This window comes from Dromaius novaehollandiae, chromosome 1, assembly GCF_036370855.1.
Source record: "Dromaius novaehollandiae isolate bDroNov1 chromosome 1, bDroNov1.hap1, whole genome shotgun sequence".
Classification (NCBI taxonomy): Eukaryota; Metazoa; Chordata; class Aves; order Casuariiformes; family Dromaiidae; genus Dromaius; species Dromaius novaehollandiae.
Genome location: NC_088098.1, coordinates 102,222,377 through 102,238,533, shown reverse-complemented (window position 1 = coordinate 102,238,533; position 16,157 = coordinate 102,222,377). Strand labels below are relative to the sequence as shown.

General features: G+C 37.0%; 1 protein-coding gene across 7 annotated transcripts in view; it reads right to left on the bottom strand.

The window, feature by feature from the left end:
• Positions 1 to 16,157, bottom strand: part of CRYBG3 (crystallin beta-gamma domain containing 3) — a 96,987-nt gene that overhangs the window by 39,481 nt on the left and 41,349 nt on the right. For all 7 annotated transcript variants that reach the window (XR_003259173.2, XR_010392120.1, XM_026100146.2 and 4 more), the window contains exons 4-7: positions 8,388 to 13,356; positions 7,380 to 7,427; positions 6,895 to 7,010; positions 5,597 to 5,744 (exon numbers count right to left, since the gene is read on the bottom strand). Coding sequence is in view for 5 of the 7 variants with exons in the window: in XM_026100146.2 (XP_025955931.2) it covers positions 5,597 to 5,744; positions 6,895 to 7,010; positions 7,380 to 7,427; positions 8,388 to 13,356 (5,281 nt within the window). In the remaining 2 variants the exon portion in view is untranslated. The remainder of the gene's footprint in view (positions 1 to 5,596; positions 5,745 to 6,894; positions 7,011 to 7,379; positions 7,428 to 8,387; positions 13,357 to 16,157) is intronic.

Sequence of the window (16,157 nt, the reverse complement as noted above, 5' to 3'; positions counted from 1 at the left end):
GCAGAGAAATCTCTCTGTTTAGGTTTTCAGTAGAGGTTTCAGTGACAGAGTAATATCCTACCTAGGAACATACCTCTTCTTGGTTAACAAAGTTCTTTCAATAGTTATTCAACTGTCAGGAATAAATGTAGCAATCCTGATATATGTACTTCAGTCAGTTATTTCTCTTTCTTTAGAAGACTGGAAGTACCACAGCGCACTGTTTTAGCAACTCTTTCTCTTATACAATCGTATTTCTGTTGTATTTACATTGCAAACAATACACACTTTGTTTGGGGGGGGGGGCAAAAACAGAAGTTTTATCGTTCAGATAAGCAAAACCATAAAGACTGCAAAGAAACTTTCTAGTACAATGCTACTTTATAGCAAAATGCTGAAGGTACACCATTCCTCAGTTCTAAGCGTATTGCTAGACAAGTGGAAAAAAAAGTCTCACTGTAGTATTCATAAACATATGAATCTTATTAAATCACAGTTAAAAAAGATATCTGAGGTACATTTCTTCTAATCATATCTAACGTTTTTATTCCAATACAACCTATTGCTTTCAAGATGTGCTCATTTGTGGTTTTCCTAGCAAATAAATGGGTTAAGGTCTCCACTGCAGAATAAAAAGCCTCCTTCCTTCTTTCTCCTTCTCACAGTGATGCCATATACCATTTATACACTTATGAAGACTGCATCTACATTATATGCACTGAAATCTGGGATTCCAACAATACGATTTTGAAAAGCAAAATTAGAAGTTCTATAAGCATCAATAAGAATTCCACAAATAGTAATGCAAGACTCTCAATGGTTTCAGATAAATTTTGAAACAAAGTACCTACAAGACTAGACAAGTGGCAAAATAAAGTATCTTTGCCTGCAGTCCCAGAGAGAACATGAGACAGAGTATGTTTAATTTTAATTCAGTAGGAGGTTTTTTTCATTTCAAGTTTGGAAAAAGCCAGTCTGTATTCTTTTTTCAAGTTTGCTTTCTCAGCTCTAAGGCTCAGGAGGCAGTCCTCCATATGAGGTGATGCACATACCAGTTCTCCATGGGACAGGTGAAGTGGTAACCACCACTTGTGGTAAAGAGCTCCCTCCCATTTATCACTGTCTCCAGCCAGATTTTGACAGCCATAAATAAACTTTCTTCATTGTGAAGGTATTTTTGTGTGTACTGGATTAAGTCTACAAAGGTTTTTTCATGAAGTGTCATATAGTAAAGCAAGCTCATTATCAAAAGCAATTTAAATCCTATTTTTACAGGTATGTTTGAGCAAGAAATATGGTATGTTTTCTAAAAAGAATATCACAAGTAATACATGCCTTGACTTACTTAGTAAGTTCAGTTCACATATATTAGGGTTGATATTCATTCACAGGCTGCCAAGAATGGTAAAATTTAGTCTTAACCACTAGTTTATGAGATGAACGCTATGTATTTGCAGATGTACACTCAAGTACTATATCATTAATTTATATATTTTATATATAATATTTTTATATAGTTATATTTAAGTATGTAAACCTTAGCTTGGTAAATATTTGCCCTAACATGTTCATATCTGCCTGAGCATATTTAATAGGCATCATTACTTTCAGACTTTCAGAGCCTTCTTTAACTTTCTTAATACAGCTACCATCTTTAAAACAAAATTAAAACCACACACATATGTTAGCATTCAGGCTGAGAACAAGATCCTTCAGTCCAAAGTCCTTTCATTTTCAAGGCGTCAAGATTCTAGAATAAAATACCCACATGGAAAACTATTACCATACTGTTTCAGGCCAGATCCCAAACTGGAAAGTTTTCTCCCTACTCTCCCCCAACCTTCATAATCACAAGCAGTCAAAGCTCATGTCATATTCATTATCCTACTGACACGTCAGGCAAAAACAGAAGAAAAAGCCCAGCACAGAGATGACGGCTCATCTGGGTAGCAGCGTTTGTTTCTGATGTTAACACACACCTAGTAAATGCTTAGGTAGGTGACAACCTATAAACATCCCACTCTGTCTTCCTTCACTCTAGAATACCCTCCTCCTATCTCTGCATAGCCAGCCTAGACCTCCCTTGTGGTCTTTTGTGAACAAAGCATTATTAACGTCATTAAGAATATGCAAAGACAACACTGTCTCCTACAGTCTGCAAAGTGTTTCTAAAGTATGGGGAATACTTGAGCCAGCTTGCAGAGCACAGACACTTCTAAAACAGTATATCTGCCCCCTTGGCTGACAGGTTAAAGCTTCTGAAAAGGATTAAGTACCAACTTCAAGTTCTTAGCATTAAATGCTACTCTTTGGTGGCATCATTGACATTTTTCTAGTTTGTTCAAGAGCTCCAATGTAAGTGAGAGACCCAAAGCCTTCAAACCACTCAAGGTGGTCTCCTGCTATTTATCCTTCTTCTCAGTCTAAGGTTACAGCACTAACAGCACCAGAGGGGCTAAAGAATTTTGGCACTGGTAGATCTTCTCCTTGGAGCTGTAAGCAGTTGTGATTGAAGTGATACAAAGTAGCCTATTTAAATAAAGTAGCCTTTTATGCCAACAACAGGACAAAGCATGACTAAAGCCTGGCTTCTGAAGCTAGAAGTCAAAACAATGATGAGAGAAAAGTTTACTGAAAAACAGGCCTAATTAGTCCTGGTGCTCACACAATTGCTTGTTAATACAGTCTAGACACACATCTTACTGTTGATACACAGTCTGTCCTTAGGCAAACGCTGTCCCCAGCATTTTTTTTCATCTTACTCTGACGGTCCTTCAGTCCTTTTATCCATCCAGGAGTCTTTCTTCCAGTTGTCCTGCTCTGTACCACTCTTGCTGCCACCCATCATCACCAAACCAAACTACAGAAATCTACATGGCTGGAAGTAAAATAAAATAATAAAATTAATGCCTATGCTGTCCTGCAAGTACCAGCAAAGGAGACAATCTGAAGCTGCTGGGTGTCTTCCTGTGGCACTTGACTATTCACTGCTTGAATTAATATCTTCTTTTCACCCCCCAAAAACACATAACAAAAAACCCCCAGAGCCGTCATATAATATTGTGAGCATTCCCACTACAAAGAGTTTTGCTTTAGGAGAGTTCACAAGGAATCCAGTTATTCCCTACCTAATCATCTTGCAGATAGAAAGGTTATAAGCTGCTGTTTCAGATCTCCAGTCATGTTGCAAAATAGTGGCTTTCAGATCCAAAGTGGAAACATCAGCAACTCTTTTCTGCTCTTGCTGTTGGGAAAGCAACATTTAGCATCCTCTTTAGGGCTCCAGAGATAGATGGAAAAAGCTCTCTGATTTCACAAGAAATACAAATATTTCCAGTATACCAAAGGACTGACTTGGCTAAATGAATTGTGCTGCAGGAGCCACATTGAACCTGTGTGCGCAGGTAGATTTTGCAAGTCTAGGCTGATGTTTACTTGCTTTAGTGGAATTCAAACTTCCCATCACTTCAAACTGGTTTTAGTTTTACCAGTTGCACAATCTGCTTTGGGGGATTTTTTTTCCTAAGTTCCTTCAAATTAAACACATGTGGATATATTTAACTTGTATCCACAATAAGTTGAGCCACAAGCTAACCACAAAGTTAACAGAATCTCTGCTTTTTGTGGAGGCTTAAAGCCAAATCGGAACACAAAGCTACTGTCAGATTGTTTCTAAGCACACTAACATCTGCCAGTAAAAAATAAAAATAATATTAAATGCACCTCCTACAGTTTCTTTAGTAAACATCCGTCTTTCTCTTGCTGTTAAGCTATTTTCTTCTCAAATATAACCAATTTTCAAATCTGCTAACTCAAGGCATCTGAACAGACGCTAAACAACCACAATAAAAAGCCACTAGAAGAATTAGAAGAAAAGCCAGACAGCCTGGAAACACAACCAGTACGACCAAACTAGGCATGACCACACTGTGCTACTCAGCCTCTGAAAAAGAGAATGACAGTCAAACACGTGATCCTGCAGATCATATATACATAAACAGTCAAACACGTGATCCTGCAGATCATATATACATAAACAACCTGAAAGAGAAATAGCTGAATAATATTTATCAATAAAATGCAATGCCTACATTTTTTTAACAAAAAATAAGTTTAAAAGATAGTACTTTGGTAAGCTACATTCTAGAAGTAGTCCCATGGCAGCTGAAGTACAACGTAGAAAAAGGAATGCTTTCACAAATCCTGGCTGAAAGGACAAGACTCAGCTTAGTAAATTCTGTACCTATACTAGTTCCATGTAACACCATTGACTAATGGCAAAAATACTCCCGAAAACACACCTGCTAGATAGGAGGTTTAAGTTACACAAAGAATAAGGTGTTAATTATTAAAAAAATGTACTATAACAAAGGTTTTCATCTGTGTTCCATAAAATTGAACCACATGGTGGAAGAAAGAAGAACAATACTCAAACCTACTTAGCTCCAAGGATTTTTATGCAGTGTAATGGAACTATCCTCAGTGTCTTTACTATACAAGGGTTTTCTTGGACACTGAGACACACTGAGCTTCCCTCAGCTTTAGACCATAATTTCACATGTTATTGATGGATTTCTTTAATTATTTAGCTGTCTTGTGCTTTATTGACCAATATTCACATCCCATATTGGTCAAATGCTTTTAACATTTATTTGAACTAAACCAATTAAGTTCATTGTTCATGCCCTCAGCCGACTTCTGATACTTTTTTTTAAAGATTTTTAGAGAATGGAAAAGTATTTATAATTGTTGTTATGACATTATGCCCTTGCACTGATGACAAAAAGGCTATCAATTTTAAAATGACTTGTATATCAGTAGAAAACAGAAAAGCAGCACTTTTTCTAAAACATTTTCACATTGCAATACAAATGATAAATCACTCTCAATAAAAAGCCCTTGTCCTGTGAATAACTAGAATGCTATGCTAAACAAAAAACATTAATGCTCCCTAAATCACAAGATCTGGTAAAAATATTCCTCATTCACTGAATAATAATGAACGCATTATATTTAGTTTCAGGCATTTGATTCCTATCTTTCAAACAAAATGTCTTTTACATTTCTGGATGCACATGGAGCCAGATGCTGTAGGTGCTCCATTTATTCCAATGGAACCCGTGGAATCCAGCTCACGACACAAAGCAACAGGTGGAGAGACGGCAATTTTGGAAGCTATGTTGTACAAAGGGGCTCAGAATCTCAATTATTAATTTCCAAAGAGTAACCATTTGCATAGAGTAGATAGTTTAAGCTTAAGATAACCATTTCTTAATAAAGAATATGAATTGATTCCTATTAATTTCAATTAATTGCACACCTAAATATCTAAAGAGAGGAGCCACCATGCCATATAAAGGTGGTGGCAAAGGAAGACAATCTGCTCATTGTATTTAGGAGGAAAGGGATATTTAGAACAAAAAGTAGTAATAAAGAACAAATCCTCAGCAATCAAACTCTGGGATTTATGTTGAAGGTGAGAATGGTGACTCATAGCAAGTTTGAATAAAGTAAGAAACACAGCATGCACGCATTGCTCATTGCTGGTTGTACATCGCTATTGCCAACAGGCGTTAATTACGAATGTGACACACTGCATTAACAACAAAGTCTATACCTTTGTTACGTGTTTGATTGAACCAACTATGAGGTTTTGTCGACGATGTTTCATGCCTGGAAGATCCCAAAGGTGATCGAGAACAGTTTCTCCTTCTTCTAGTACATATTTCCGACCCTGGAAGTTTGGTTTCTCATAAAATATCCAGCTGTAATAACAAAATCATGAACCAAATTGTTGCTGTTAGATAAAACTGTCCTTATACAGATTGTTGCTGTTAGATAAAACTCTCCTAATACAGCATATTTGCCGAGAACACAGTAATTAGCTCCTCTAATCAAGCCAACTATAGGCCCTTTCTTACACTGTCCCTCAGCAGCCATATTTATTTTGGGTAAATTTGGGCTGGTCCTTTATTTCTATGCTTTAAAAATAAAATGCACATTTATTGTCCACCAGGATGTAAACTAACATAACTTAAAATTTGAACTGTATAAAAAACAGCTTAAAAACCTATGCAAATTAAAAGCCTTATTTTACTAGAATAATTATATTAATCAACAAATTAAAACATATCCAGTTCGGGTAGATACTAAATTAGAGATAAAACATATAGATACTAATGACGGCACTCAGTGTTTTGTAATACATAAAAAAAGCATGCAGAAACAAACAAGGCTGCCTCAAAATTGCATAAATGTTACATGCATTGTTACCCCACGGCTGAGGGTCATAAATATTCACTATAAGCACCACTGAATAAATTCTAATGCAACAACTGACATGGTCCCAGCCCCAGCCTTCTAAAAACCCTCTTATCTTCATTTTGAGTTATAGTCTTACAAGTGGATTGAGAAACACTTGCAAAATCTACCTTAAAGGTACTTGTATATCCTATTTCATCTATACGGCACATTAAAATGCCGTATGGATGCTACATTTCAAACGGCAGCTGAACTTGTATGTTTTATAGTCCTTCTGCAACAGCTATTGTATAATGAAATTGAACTGTAAAAAAAATTGTTTTGGTGTACACATTTATCTAGTGATGATTATGGCAGCACATTGACTTAGGGCAATGTCTCACCACTTCGGGCAAGAAATCTAAGCTTATCTGTGGTTCTGTAAGAAACTTTCTGTTTAAAGCCAGTTCTCAGGAGAAAAAATGTTTTTTGTATTACAGCATTTTAATCTATTTCATGCTTTTTAAATTGACATCAGTCTAATTACAAACAAGGAAAAAGACACTCTTGCAGATTACATGCGTATCATAAATCGAAGAAATAAAAATACAAGAAAAACACACATATAGTCTTTTGGAAAGATTTAAATATTTAAATATGACCTGGATTTCTTACCTTCCTCTAATTATCCTAAGTAATGCTCCAATTGGAAAGATCCAGGATGTGGTATCTAGCACATCAGAATGAATTTCTTGTTTACTTTTGTTGTCATGAATGTCATAAATAATAATCTGAAACAACATACAATGCATATGAATGAGGGCCCATTTCAACACACGAGGTAGACATCTAGTTTTTGCTTGGAATAAAACTAATTTCATTTTGCGTCCACTCAACTAATAGCCTCCATATTTTCTTCAGTTATGAAACACTCTACTGAACTTAAACTGCTGCTGACAAAGTAATATTACCAGTGGCAGTATTTTTATATTCTTTTCTCATTTTATAATCTAATTTCATTAGCATGTGCAAGCATATGCAGCATTAAAATAAAGAAAACTATAGACTAATAACTTTAAATGCTTTCCATTTAAAATTTTTGGTATGACAAATTATTCCATGTGTCTCATTGACCCATGTGACATAAAAATTCTGCTTACCTTTCCTGGCCTTGGATTGTATTTGAGACTTGCCCTGTCAATGAAGCTCTGAAATTAAAGGGATATTGAAAATTAACTATTAATAGCTATAACAGCAGCACACAATATAGACAGATTATTCTAGGTCCACTATTCCTATAAAAGTATGCTCCTGTTATTAGCAGAAAAAACCCAAGATTTGTATCACTGCCATTCAAAGTTGGCCTAAATAGTTTAACAGAGTCCAACAATCAGCAGAAAGCAAGCGCTAGATAGTAAGAACTTCTATGGAAGTTATCACTGCTGGAAATGTGTCGCCCCACTTCCAGCAAAAAGAAAACCGCGCATCTTAACAGCAGCAAAACGAACCCCCTCAGACAGAACAAAACATTACCAACTTCATCAAAAGATCTGCCTCTTCTGCTGCACATTGGGTCTATGCAGCCTTTCTTATTTCTAAACATCAGAAGAATGTTTCCATCCCCTCATCTGTCCTTGCTTTAAATAAACTAAAAAAGGAATGCTAATGTATAGAAGGAGCTAGATTACTTATTCGCTAACTAAGCTATAACTTACAGAATTTGTGATAAAAGAATCAAATAGCCCAGCAAGCAGATAATTATATTCTTGGATAACACAGCTCTACTAATATCAAAATTGGAAGAAATGAAAGACAACAACTTTCATACCAAAAGGCAGGTCTGTGATTTTCAGCCTGAAATGTCGTTAACATGGACAATTTGTGTTTTGCTGTTATACATATTGCAGTTGTACATATTTTCTCGTTACATTTTCTATTTATATATATCTCCTGTTTTACAGTTCTAAGACACTATTTCATCTGCTTGCTGAACCAAAAATACTATGTTTTTAAAATGATTCTATCAGAAAACCTTCTTTTAATCTACGACCTTTATCAGCTTAATTATATTTGCTTATGATAAAAGAATTAACCTTAAAGGTGGGATGGTCACTTTGAGCCTGGGCTAATCACTTGGATTACTAATATTGTATAACGCGACATCTTACCGCTGACAACTCTCCCAATTTTGGCAAGGCATAATCTTGGGACCAACGACTCTTTGGCTGCAACATATCCTGCAGAATGCTTCCAAATCTGGCTCCCTTCTCAGAGGAGTAATTTCTGGCAGATTGCAAATATTGGTAATACACACTTGTAGAAGCACGCTTTACAGCTGCATCAACTTTCTGTGAACCTGGCTTAGAACGTGTTTGACTGGAAGAAGCAGCATCTGGAAACAGTTCTGGCTGCTCCATAGAGTTCAGTTGTTCTTTTGAAAGAAAAGGTGTTTGTTTGGGATACAAAGACCTATTTTGATCATTTGATGGAGAAGTTGTTTTTAAATTCCCTGTCCACTGACTGGAAACACATTCTTCTTCTCTGTCAGCATCAAGAATATTTTCTTCATAAAATGATTCTTCCTCCTCCTCCTCCTCCACTTCGTCCTCTTCACTAAGCTGAGTAGTAAATTGCAAGCGCTCAGAAACTGACTGGAGAAGGGACAGCACAGAAGAATGGTCAGCATTATCTTTAGATAGTCTGCTAGGATCACCTTCTGGAGACACATCTGTGGATAGCACGTCTTCTTGGGAGCTGTCATCTTCATATATTGGAGACAGTGAAAAAGGATATATTCTATAGCGCTTAGCCTCTACATTCAGAAATGACTCCGAGATACGGCTGTCCATTGCTTCATTCAATTTGTTATCCCTTTCATAAGGATAGGCTGGTTCATGTTTATTCTTTGCTCTTTCACACATTAGAAGATGATCTATATTATCCAATGGCAGATCAGAAGAAGAGAGGGAGCTAGTCTGCATCTCATCAGTGGACACAGATTTATTCTCAGTCTGAAGAGCACCTTCATAAATTATAGTAAAAGAACTGTTCTCCCCCTGTTCAATTGGTGGAGAAAAGGCCAAAAGATCTGCTGATTCCTCCATGTCATTGCTGCAGTCCAGGTCATTTTTTTCAAGACGATCATCTGTTTGCATGTCACTATCCTTCATTTGTACCTGTTTTAGTGTCTTATTATTTTGGGCAAAGACTGTGTTCAAGTATTTTTTCCCTTCACTGTCCTCTCCAATAGCAGGCAATTCGAATGCAATGAACTGTGTATTTAATCCAACATCAACCTGTGTTATCTCACTTGTTCCTTCTGCTGATTCTTCTTTATTCTCTGCTTTCGAATCTTCTAAAGTTGCTCTTACTTGTGCAGATACTTCTGCAGCCTCCCTTTCGCAGTGCTCATACAGAGTTTTCTCTGCCCTGCTTTCCAGAGAACCCCGAGGACTGCTTTTGTCTTTGGATTCACTCTGCATGCTGATATTTTCTTCATCAGGCATAAAAGATGACACATTAACATTTACAGTTGGCTGCAATGTGCACTCTGGTGTGTTTGTACTATTGCATGGATCTTTTAAGTACAATGGCAGAAACATCTCTTCAGCCACAGCAGCATCTCTATTTACTAAATGTAAAGACACATCAGATTTGCTACTGGTTGCCAATACTTTACCTTTGCCACATGTCTCTGTGGCAGTCATATTTTCATACACCTTTTTAGTATGTTTCTCTTTTGCTACTATTGTAAGGTCAGATTCTGGCTTTGCTAAACTGTCAGCAGGGAGAAATCTATTTGTTTGACATGTAAATACATTATTTGGTATCATTTCACCTCTTTTTGGCCAATGTATGTTATTTTCCGTACTATTTGGAAGCAAAGGAAGGTCTGAGTAATCTGCTTTATCAGTGCTTATAGTTACGTTTTGAGCCTCCACCTTTTCTGTTGTTTCTTTGGTTAATTCCTGTATTTTGGCAGATAACTTAATGTCTGGTTTTAAAATCTTTGGGGTTTCAGCCTTAGGGTTAGGCTCAAATTTTTCAGAAGGTTTTCTACTCTCACTGCCTTGCCACTGATTGGATGTCAGTTTTTGTTTGGCTGAGTTAATAACTTCATCAATTATTTCTCTTGCTTTCAGTGCCAGTGAACTATGTAGGTCAATTTTATCAGGGATGTAAAAGGGAATCTGTTCATCTTGATTATTTGTATCAACTGTTTCCTTTTCTGTAAATGAAGATAAGCTTCCTGCATGGCTCTCGTTAAACTGCTTTAATGATTGCACAGCTGACTGGATTTCTTCTGCTTCCAGCTGTACAGTTCCAGTTTTCTGATCATTTAGAATACTCAGATTTATTAAACTATCCTTGCTTCCACAAACCTGGCAGACATCAACTGCTTGTTTTGCTATTATTTCTTCTATAGCCAAGTGTAAAACTGACTCCACTATTTCCTCAGCTTTTTTAAACAAAAGAGCAGCATCTTGGAATTCAGCACGTTCTTGCCCTTCCGTATCCTCATCTTTCAAAATTTCCTCAGAACAGGGCTCATTTGATTCTGTAAGTGAAACAGCTGCTTGATCACCAATTTTAGAAGAGTTTTCTGAGATAGCAGGAACATGATTATAAACAGTCACCTCTTTCACAGTATTTCTGCACACATTCTCAGTACAGACCGGCTCAGATACCATTTGCAAAGATTTCAAAGGGCAGATAGGTGATGATATTTTCTTAACCAACACACCGCCATCAGACTTTTGTGCAGCGGATGCATTCTCTGCCCCATCACTGGGTCTATGATTAGGGGAATTATTGCTCCCCTGGGCAACGCTCAATGTTTCAAGGGCAGAAACAGGAAGGTTGCAGGTTCCTTTGGATGGTGAAGTAGGTTTGGGGATGCAAGCTCCCCACACATCTACTTTAGCAACAGAGCGATCAGATTCAGCTATGGTAGCGTCAGATTCCAGAGAAACAGCTTGGCACAAAGCTCTTGGGTCTTCTGGGCAAAGCGGCATCTTGGTCATCCTGTCCTTGGGAATAATTCGTCTCAGCTCAGCAGCAGCAGAAGTACAGCTGGACTGGCCATTCTGTTCAGAAGCAGCAGATGATTTGGCAACTTTGCCATTTTCAGAGTTAATGGCAGAAGGCGCTTTTTGATGGCTGTTGGATGAAGAATTAAATACAGCAGGTGATATTGTAGGCTTACTACTGTTTTCATTTTTGGAAGAAATATTCATATCCCTATCTTCAGAACTAGGTGGAGATTCAGCAATGATGTCTACATCAACAACTTTTTCACAGACGAAACGGCAATGGTTGGTCAAGGGCTTCCTTCCATGTATCAAGGCAGAATGTGAAAGCTCCAGAATTTCTTCTTGTGACTTAGAAATATGAGAGGAAAATTCAGAGACGTAATCCTTAGACTGAAAAGGAACAGGAGCAGTCTCAGACAAATCAGCCTTCTCCATTTTAGAAGCAGCAGCAATAGCATAATCTGTCCTGTCAACACTGATTAAAGGCCAAGGTACAGTCTTTGCTGTGTTATCTTCTGCGGGTGCAACTGATGTCTTGGCAGGAATGTTTTGAACAGTTTTAAGGGAAACAGCACCAAGTTCATGGACAGGAACCGAATTTCCTGAGAGGCTTATCTCTACAAGCTCAAGGGATTTGTTCTTCTCATCTTTGAGATCAGGGCAAGAAATAGTGTCTCTCACATCTTTTAAACTGGCTTCTCTCTCCCCTGTAGTTTTATTTTCAGACTTGGAACTAGAAAGATGAGAAGCAGAGCAACAGTCTCCAGTTTCAAAAGACAACTGGTAAGAAACAGAGAGAGGTGCTATCAGCTCACCAAAGTTAGACTTCAGACTTTCACATCCATGTATGCAAGATGATGCATTGTCAAGATTTTCCACTGTAAACTCAGATAAAACCTTCATTGCTTCAACACCCTCAGTTTCTGGAGAAGGTAAACCAAACTGTTCTGCACTGGCATCCTTACTATTGTCCACAAGGATTAACTGGCGATCATTTTGTACATGCATTGTTTTCCCTAATTCACTCAGTTCTTCATTACTGGTTCCCCTGTCCATGACTGTGTCTTCATCATTTTTAATAGATGCCACTGAAGCAGCTGGATTACCTGTAGCTATGCATTTGTCTCCTTTGCACTCTATGCTAAGTGAAGTAGGTATTTCTTCATTAAAAGGTAAACGCACAGCAGAAATACAGTTTTGTGGATTTTGCTCACTTCCTACAGTTGCCACAACTCTCTGTGCACCACGTTTTCTAGGGTCGCTATCTTTATTTGCACTATCTGTTTGCTGTTGAAATGCAGTGGCAGTGGAATGAAGAATCTGGACATCCGATGTTAGCTCTGAGGGACTCTCTGTTTGATGATTACTGCAATATTCTCCCTCTCTCAGCCATAGTCCTTTGTTTACTGTCTTGCTTTTTGATTTGGGTGAATGTAAACTATCATTCTGCATTTTTTTTGCAGATTCCTTATTAGATGCTTTGCTACAATGAATGTCTTTATCGATGTTAGAAGTAGCATTTTTGTATGTGTGAAACTGAGCTTCTGATTCTCCTAGCATTCCCATTTCTTTTTCCACCAAACGATTTGCAGGACTCATTGTAACAGAATCGGTACTCTGGCAAGCGGGCTTGATCAGGATCTCACTGTCCCTACTAGATGACAATAATGAATCTAGTGAATATGCCCTCTTCACTCTCGTTGTATCTAAAGCTGGTGCATGTTTTAAGTCTACTTCATTAGATGAATCAGTAGATGAAGCAGAGGTATTTGCAGTTATTTCATGTTTACTGCTACCCAAGCAATGCTGAGCTTTACCAGACTTTTTCAGTTCTTTTTTAATGGTAGAAGAATTTACTGTGACATCATCTTCATTATCTTTAACCTCATCTCCTCCATTTTCTTTTAATAAACATCCTGATTTTGAAGACACTGTTGTTTGGATTTCTCCGTTTTCTTTGACAAAGGAAGCATTTCTGTTCTTGGTACTTTCTTCTTCTCTTTCAGCCATCCCTGACTGGTTCTTCAGTAGTTGCCTAATCCGTGCAGAACCTCGATATGTTGCATAAGTAACTGCAGGTGATTTTGGTTTCCGTTGCATCTGCCTGCAACAAGCATCATAATCAGCACAAGACAGAATATCTAAATAGGTAGTGTGCTAATAATAAAAAAATGTTAACAAAAACTGTAGATTGAATACAACTCTGTTTTCCTCCTTTTTCTGCTCTTTCTACATATTGATTTGTGCAACATACACTGTCTTCTACTGAAGAGAGCCAACTTAGACTATAAGCAAAACTGTACATTGCTATAAACAACTTTCATCATTTGCTTTCTACCAGACAATGGAATTATTATTGACAGATGTAACTGCAAGCCAACATTTGCAATGACAGAAATAAACATACTTTCATGAAGACATTATACCTTGTCAAAATATGCCTATATTTTAATATTGAATTTTTTTACCTTACTAATGTTCCTAAAAATATAAAAATGAAATTTGAATTTTTACCCAGATTCTCAAAACAGTAATAAGCAAGAGGAGTAGCAGAAGCAAAGCACACGTGGGGAAAAGAAAGCATACAATAGCAGGATGCTTTCTGAACCATAAGATAATAAGGAAAGATAGTGAATGAAGATCAGGTAAGAAAAACTGTTTGACTACTAGAAGAAATACCAAAATAAAAAGCTTAGAAATGTGAGGAGGAATTGGGAGGTCAAGACATTCATCAGTCTTAAATTAAATCACAAAAAGCTAATGCAAAAAATAATAAACAAAAGAATCTCGATGAAAACACTGTGCTCCTGATCCTGCACTGCTCTTTCCAATGTACTTAGCGAAAGTTCAAAACCTGTCAATATCTTTCAATTTTCTAAAGGAGCAAAATTTCCTTTATCTTAAAGTTAAAAGAAACAACAATTCGTCACTTTCTTTTCTAACGCTTCCCCCCCTTTTTTTTTGGTTAAAGAATATTTGCTAAAACAGGGCAATGACGTTATGAATGTGAATGTTACCTTTTAGATTCTTCACCTTTGGGAAATGCTGATGCTCAGACTGTGCAAAAACTCAATTTTTCATTAGTTCCCACCTAAACTAAGAACAAAGCCTTTTCAACTCTTCTACAGTCTGACTTTATATCTGCTAAACTGTTGGCTGGAAGTGGCAGCTCACCTTTCTGGGCAATTGTCACATTCTTTGCAAAAGAATCTCTTGGAAAAAAAAAAAGTTAGCCAAGGCTTTGATTTCTAAAATAAATGCACTGCAATAGGCAAAGAGTAATTAGAGAGCATTTTTATAAGTTCTTTGCAGCTTACAGTTAGTTCACTTTTACTGAAAAATTACTACAGATACAGAGATGAAGACAACTTAAAGTGGCACATAAAGGCCATTCACTAAAGAAAACTGACTCAGCAAAATAAGTAATTTTGTTTCTTTGAGTATCATCAAGTAACTACAACTTAACACACAGTCTGTATGGATTTGAGTGTATCTTCTCAGTAGGTACAGAAGAACATAAAGAAGTGGATTTACCATCTAAAATAGAATCTGTTTTCATTTAGGTTTTAGAGGCACAGATTCTTATTTGAATATTAATTTTTTTTTAGAGTGGGGATTTAGTACTACTTAAAATCATAGGTAAAGTCCCTCTTTGTGCAGTATTCGCACATACAAAGAGCAGAACTGAACTACAAGCAAAATTATTCATATCTGTAATATTAAAACAGAGATATAAACACTGATCTATATACTCATTTTACTTTGCCAGGTATATTTCTGGCATTAGTCCTGATGAAGGCTACAGCAGTACCTCAAAATAGGATTTATAAGCTAGGTATATTAAGTTATAGAAGAAACAGGAAAGTCATGTATAAACACCATGTCTCCCATGCATTTTCATTTGCCTACACTTAGTCTTTCTGCACCACTATTTTGGTTTCCAGAGATACCAACAGTGGTAGCTGCTAAACATCACATGCACCACTTGTTTAAGTTGCTATGTTCAGCATCCACATCTCTTCAAACAACCATACACATTTCTGATTGGAAGAAAACAACACAGTTGGACAAAGAGAAAAATATATAATTTTTTTAAACAGACTTAGATCATTTTCTGCTTCTTCACAGAACACTTTTGTCTATACTGGGAAAACACTCTTCAAAGCTCCAGAGATCCTAAAAATCCTAGAGGAAGGATTGGTTGAGTTCCATGGCACACTATATTCCCTCGGCATCAAATGGCCATAGCCGTAACAAAAATAAGTCTTAAGAACATATAAGAGCTGATCATACTCTCCCTCAGGAGTACTCTTACCAAGTAACCTCTCCTATTACAATGAAGTCGCAATGGGGTCAAAATGTTCTAAATAATCACGAGGTTACACTATCAAGCTTTTACAAAATGCACCAGCTCTCCCATACTTCGGCGACCCTCAAAAAGTCAGCCTACAACGGTCCTGAACAAAGATAAAACTTCTTTTAAGAAAATGAGCAGAATAGTGCACGTTCTGAATACAGAGCAAACATACAGAATACAGCACCAATTCTCCACACAGGTATGGCACTGCAAGGTACTGAGCGCTTGTTTCCACCACAAACAAAGCAATATTTTGAATAAACTGCCTGATGACAATTAACTTGCACTGCATATCTTTCATTCTGCAGTTGAGATTTTCTCTGATAGGCAGGAGGAAGAATTCAGAATTTATTTATAAACATCTGCCAAGAACTGGTGTTCTAACATACACTTGGAAAATCTCTCTCTGCTTTTGTTTCCTATGCTCAACTTTGCTTTCAAATTTCTCCTATGAACTCAATAATTCATAAACCCAAGGCATCCAGAAATGGGACAAATAAGTTAATTTTACTGAGATTGCCTTTAGAGGGAATGAAAGTAGAACCTGG